Raw genomic sequence first — 6,754 nt, 5'->3', positions numbered from 1 at the left:
ATTCCTGGGGATACCTTGTCATCTAGTTTTTATGTATTTATTGTTCTCAGTTCTATTTTGCTATACTGGTTGCTCATTTTTAGTGCAGAATTTGAATAGATTTAAAAACTGCACTGCCATTTTCTTACAGTCTTCCAAAGGAGCTTTTAAAAATGAAAGCAGTTTCTAGGCATGAATGGAGTGGGGAGGAGATGCTTAGTGATTGTATTTTAACATTTCAAAAATTGATAATTTAAAAAACTGAGCTAGAGCCTCGTAGATAACCTTGAGACTTGTTTGTCAGGGATACAAGATGGACATGGGTCATATATACCTTTCCATGCTGGTCACAAGAAACATACCTGGGAAGAGAAACTGGCTCTATTTGGAGCAAGTTTAGAGGAAGCGGCGAAGGGACTCGCAGCTGTTTCACATAAGTAAAGGTTTTGTTCTTTTCCAGGGGTAGACCTAAGTTCAAAGGGATAAACCTCCAAAGAGACAGATTTGGACTAATGATAATTTTCTAATAATCAGAGTACTCTAAAGGTAGTGTTGTTTTCTTAACAGGTAATGATTTATCTCTTCCCGGAGGTATTAAAACACCAGTTTGAATTCATACTTCAGAAAGCTAGTTACACTGCATAGTCTTCATGACCCATCCTCCTTGTGTGCTTAGCATCAATACCCTTGAGTCCCCTGCATTTGAAATGCCTGGAAAACTATATTATACCTTGGGAGCAAAAAGAGTGTCTTCATCTTTTTTCTCTTCCACAACTAATATAAGCCTTACCTGTGGAGGTGCTTAATATGTATTTATTGAATTGAACTGGAAAGACTTTCTGTTGATTAGAGATCCTTTTTGGGAGAACTAATCTTTCTTTATAAGTTAATACAGGAAACTGATTTCTGTAGTTTCAAGCAAATCCATTATCATGTATTTTTAAATAATGCCAGCTTAAAATACTTCAAAGACTAAAATGATATAAAGCACATGTCAGTCATTCTGGGATGGGCTGTGCCCATCCTCCAGGTTCTGATGAATAAGAATGACTCCTTCATTCTCTTGAGTTCTAGGGAAACATTATTAAAAAAAAAAAAAGAAAGAAAGAAAGAAAGAAAAAGATATGCTTTCCATGAAATCTCCCAATAAGGAATCTATAGCCAAATGAAAAGTGAAATAAACATAAAAGTTCTATATCCTCAGGTGATTTAACCGTATCAGTGGTTTTATAAAAGTTGTCCTTATAGTGTTAGATTGAGTGTTAAACCTAGAATGGCCTTTCGAGATCATCTGCCTGAGAAATTCTTACCCAGAGGATAGTGATGAGCTTTAGAGATCTGTGAACTCATTGAAATTCCATACAATTTTTGCATGTTTGTGCACATAGGCACTTTTCTGGGGAAAGATTCATTTTCCTTAGATTCTCAGAAGTGTCTTGACACTGACAAAGTTTCAGAATTTGTGAGTCCTAATCCATTCCCTTAGAATTAAAGATAGACAAGGAGGCACAGAAATTCTTATGACTTCCTTAAGGTTACCCTGCTGGGTACTGATGAACCATGGCTACTTCCTACTTCAATTCCTACTTCAATGAGGGCCAATAGGCCTTGTTCTAAGCAGCTTTTTGTATTTGCTTATTTAATCCTTTTAACTGTCCTTGAAAGTAGCTACACTGATTGTCTTCATTATACAGGTGAGGAAACAGAAACGGAGAGGTTAGATAATTTGCCCTGAGTCCCATGATGAATGAGTGACAGAGCAGGATTTGGACCCAGGCATTCTGGTTCTAGAGACCGTATCTTTAACAGCTGTAGTCCACCACCCCTCACAGAGGATATGCCAGGATTCCATGCAGCCAGTAAACTGTTTCAAGACTTTGTGAGATGGAATTTAGGATGTAAAAATGGTTCTTGTTTGTTGTAAAATAAATGAAGTGTTTTTAATAAGTTTTTATAGAGTTAAACATATTGAAATATGCTTTTTCCTAGCATGCAATGATGCTGCCTGTTTTGACCCATCATATTCGATACCACCAGTGCCTAATGCATCTGGACAAGTTGATAGGATATACTTTCCAAGATCGTTGTCTGTTACAGGTAAGAATTACTCTTCTGTACATTTATATAATAACAAGATAGGAGTAATTCATCTTGCAGGTTACAAATGGAGCACTGAGATTCTCTCTTCTGGGAGATGATGAGGATGTTTAGAAACAAAGCTCTCTCCATTACTCTACTCTTACTGCCACTTTCAAACACTTTTTCTCACTTTTTTTTTTTTTCTTTTTCTTTTTGATGCTGTCCCTAAAGAAATAGGCTAGGGCTTCCCTGGTGGCGCAGTGGTTGAGAGTCCACCTGCCGATGCAGGGGACATGGGTTCGTGCCCCGGTCCGGAAAGTCCCACATGCCGCGGAGCTGCTAGGCCCATGAGCCATGGCCGCTGAGTCTGCGCGTCCGGAGCCTGTGCTCCGCAACGGGAGAGGCCACAACAGTGAGAGGCCCGCGTACTGCAAAAAGAAAAAAAAGAGACTAAAGCTAAAATTTGCCTGTCAAAACCTGACCGCTTCTTTCAGCTTTTCCTCCTTTATGGCTCTTCTTTCCAGGTGCTGCGTATTCTAATTCTTCTCTGAAACATGTGGTTTTTTAGGTTTGTTTACAAGAGCTTGCACCAAAACTTTGGAAATGTGACACTGGAGGAAATAGGATGGAAGGATCAGGGCTTAAAATTTGACTAGATAAACAGATCTCTTTCCTTGTTTCATTTGAGGTGATATAAAGATGGTGCTTCTGTGCTGAATTTGTTTTTGTTTTTATGCTGAGTTTTTAAGACTGAACTTATTTCACTGAAATTTTAGCTGGCCATGACCCACCCAAGTCATCACTTAAATTTTGGAATGAATCCTGATCATGCGAGGAATTCTTTGTCTAACTGTGGAATTCGGCAACCCAAATATGGAGATAGAAAAGTTCATCACATGCACATGCGGAAAAAAGGTATGTTTGGATTCCACTCTCCTGTTTTGTTCTGTGTCTTCTGTTGTAAATTAAATCCCCACCAGGAATGATTCCCTGGTGCCTGTTTCATTCTCTCCTTCTTTAGTGTTTCCTGATCCATATGTAATAACATTCACTTTGAGCAGAGCATTATGATAAGAGTAAATGAATTTGTGAGAAAATTTTCTTTTTCCTATCAAGTGTTTTAAGTAACTAAGTTGATCAAACTTGTAGACATGCTAGTCAAATTGGGGTGAGATAGATAATTTTCTTTCTACATGTCATATGATGGTCCCAGAATTCTTCTAACAGTATTTAGTTGTGATTTTTTTTTTTAATAGGAATTAACACCTTAATAAATATTATGTCACGCCTTGGCCAAGATGACCCAACTCCCTCAAGGTAAAGTAGATTTTTTAATAATAACTTTGTTGAGATATAATTCACATACCATACAATTCCCCCATTTAAAGTGTACAATTCAGTGGGTTTTGGTTTATTCACAAAACGGTGCAACCATGATCACTGTCTAATTTTAGAGCATTTTCATCACCCCCAAAAGAAACCCCATCTTCCCCATTTCCCTCAGCCTGCCCAGCCCTGGACATCTACCAGTCTTCTTTTAATCCATGTTCAATATTTATGGATTTACCTATTCTGAACATTTTGTGTAAATGGTGTCATACAATACGTGGTCCTTTGTGACTGGTTTATTTTACTTTACATTATGTTTAAAAGATTTATCCATGTTACAGTATATGTCAGTGTTTCTTTTTATTGCCAAATAATATTCCATGTTATAGGTATACCATGTTTTATTTATCTAGTCACCAACTGATGGTCATTTATTGTTTTTACTTTTTGGTTATTATGAATGCTGTTGCTATGAATATTTGTATACAGGTTTCTGTATGGACATATGTTTTGATTTTTCTTGGGTATATACCTAGGAGTGGGATTTCTGGATGATATGGTAACTCTGTTTCACCTTTCCTTTAAGGAACTGCAGACTGTTTCCAAAGTGGCTGCACCATTTTATTTTCCCAGCAGCAATATATATGAAGGTTCTGATTTCTTCACATCTTTCCCAACACTTGTTATTATCTGTCTTTTTGAACCTGGGCTTCCTAGTAGATATGAAATAGTATCTCATTGTGGTTTTGTCATATTTCCCTGATGGCTACTGATGTTGACCATCTTTTCATTGCTTATGGGCCATTCGTGTGTCTTCTCTAGAGAAATATCTATTCAGATCCTTTTCCCATTTTTAATCAGGTTACTTTTTGTTGTTGAGTTACAATCATTTTTTTATGTATTCTAGATACAAGTCCCTTATCAGGTATGTGATTTGTAAAAATATTTTCTCATTCTCTGGATCATCTTTTCACTCTCTTAGTGAAGCACAAAAGTTTTGATGAATTCCACATAATAGATAAATTTTGTTGCTTTTGTTGCTTCTGCTTTTGGTGTCATGTCTAAGAAACCATTGCCTAATCTAAAGTCACGAAGACTTACATCTATTTCTTCTAAGAGCTTTATGGGTTTTTTCCTCTGACATTTAGATCTGTTCTGTTCTGAGTTAATTCTTATATATGGTATGACATAGAGGTCCAGCTGCATTCTTTTGCTTGTGGATATGCAGTTGTCCCAGCACCATTTCTTAAAAAGGCTGATCTTTCCCCACTAAATCATCTAGGTTGAAATCACCCTTGACAGTATATTTGAGGGTTCATTTTTGGATTCTTAGTTCATTCCATTGATCTTTATGTCTGTCCCTAAGCCAGTACCACACTGTCTTGATTACTGTAGCTTTGTAATAAGTTTTGAAATCTAGAAATGCAAGATCTCTTCTCCAACTTTCTTCTTTTTTTTCAAGACTATTTTGGCTATCCTAGACCTGTTACATTTCCACATGAATTTTTTAGTTACTTTAAGAACTTTTGCAAAGAAGCCAGCTGGGGTTTTGATAGGGATTGTGTTGAGTCTGTGGATCAATTTGTGAATGCTTACCATCTTAATATTAAGTCTTCTGCTTAATATTGTCTTCTGTTCCCTGAACATTAGATGTCTTTATTTTTTCTTTGTTGTGTTTAATTTCTTAGTAATGCTTTTTAGTTTTTAGAGTATACATTTTGTATATCTTTTGTAAAATTTATTCATAAGTATTCTTTTCGATGCTATTATAAATGAAATTATTTTCTTAATCTTTATCTTTGGATTGTTCATTGCAAGCATATAGAAATACAATTGATTTTTGATTATTGATCTTGTATCTTGAAACCTTGATGAGCTCATTTGTTAGCTCCAGTAGTTTTTTAGTGAATTCCTTAAGATTTTCTATATAGATGATCATTTCACTTATAAATAGAGATATTTTTACTATTTCCTTTCCAGTCTGGTTGCCTTTTATTTCATTTTCTTAACCTAGTTGCCCTAGCTGGAGTCTACAGTACAATATCAAATAGAAGTGGTGAGAGAGGATCCTTACCTTCTTCCTAACCTTAAATGGAAAACATTCTTTTACCATTGTGTATGTTGTTATCTCTGGGTTTTTCATAGGTGCCTTTTATCAGATTGAGGAAGTTCCCTTTTATTCCTAATTTGCTGAATGTTTTTGTCACGAGAGTGTGTTGAACTTCGTCAGATGCTTTTTCTGCGTCTATTAAGATGATCATGTGTTTTTTTCATTTATTTTATCCACATGGTGTATTACATTAATTGATTTTGGGGTGTTAAACCAACCTTGCCTTCCTGGGATACATCACACTTGATCATGGTATATAATCCTTTTTATGTGCTATGTTTAGTTAGAATTTAGTTTGCTAGTATGCTGTTGAGGAGTTTTGGTCTGTAGTTTTCCTTTCCTGTGAGGTTTTAGTCTGGTTTCACTATTAGGATAATACTGGCCTCATGTAATGGGTTGGAAAGTTTTATATGTTAGCTTTCCGTATTTTATTTCTTGATTTTAAGTGATACCTTAATATATTAATATTCTCACTTTGTGGCCTGGAACCCCTGAAGAACCTGGGAAGGAAGTAGGCTGAGTCTATATAAACTCATAAACACCCTGGAAAACTGAATGGAAGTAAATGCCAAATGCTGATGGGGCTCTAATGTTGCTCTCAGGAGGCTTATCTCTTTGTGTGAAGCACAGCAGGTTCTATTTTGAAAGCCAGTAGAGGAGGTTGCTTGAGGGCGGCTTGCTTTTTAAAACGGGGCATTGAAGAGTTGAATAGCCAGGTTTGTCCCTCTTGGGATCCAGACTTAGATGGATGAAAGGTAGGTAGAGCAGGGTTGGAAGTGACAGAGTTGAGACACTGCTGCAGCTGGTAACTGGCCTCCACAGTGAGGTAGGTGCCCAGCTGAGCTAGTGCAGCTTCCTTTTCTACCATTTTTTCTTCATATATCACTTTTCTTTTCAAATAGACTTGCCTTGACGTTGCTGTCCTTTGAGGTTATCATAAACCAAACTGTCTTTCCTCTTCAATCAAGAGGTAAAAAGAAAGGCAGGACAGAACTTTAAAATTCCAGTTTGAAGATGATCACATGCCTCACTACTGTGTTCTGTGAGGGTGTAAGATCAGAAAAGGACTGTCTAATTAGAGGAGCCCTTAATCACACCCTCAGGGATAGCGTGGCCATGGTTTCATTTTACCTTGCTATATTGTGGAGTCTCCCGAAGACCAGTTCTGTATTTTTTTTTTTTTTTTTTTTTACGGTACGCGGGCCTCTCACTGTTGTGGCCTCTCCCGTTGCGGAGCACAGGCTCCAGACGCGCAGG

General features: G+C 37.0%; 1 protein-coding gene across 2 annotated transcripts in view; it reads left to right on the top strand.

Annotated features, from left to right (window-relative positions):
• The window catches only part of DROSHA (drosha ribonuclease III), a 130,174-nt gene that overhangs the window by 71,232 nt on the left and 52,188 nt on the right, over positions 1-6,754 (top strand). For both annotated transcript variants that reach the window (XM_007451411.1, XM_007451412.1), the window contains 3 exons: positions 1,969-2,076; positions 2,835-2,973; positions 3,315-3,375. In XM_007451411.1, the coding sequence (XP_007451473.1) occupies positions 1,969-2,076; positions 2,835-2,973; positions 3,315-3,375 (308 nt within the window). The remainder of the gene's footprint in view (positions 1-1,968; positions 2,077-2,834; positions 2,974-3,314; positions 3,376-6,754) is intronic.

Source organism: Lipotes vexillifer, unplaced genomic scaffold, assembly GCF_000442215.2.
Source record: "Lipotes vexillifer unplaced genomic scaffold, Lipotes_vexillifer_v1.1 scaffold896, whole genome shotgun sequence".
Classification (NCBI taxonomy): Eukaryota; Metazoa; Chordata; class Mammalia; order Artiodactyla; family Lipotidae; genus Lipotes; species Lipotes vexillifer.
Note: the sequence above shows the minus strand (reverse complement) of the source record. Positions and strands in the feature narration are given on the sequence as shown.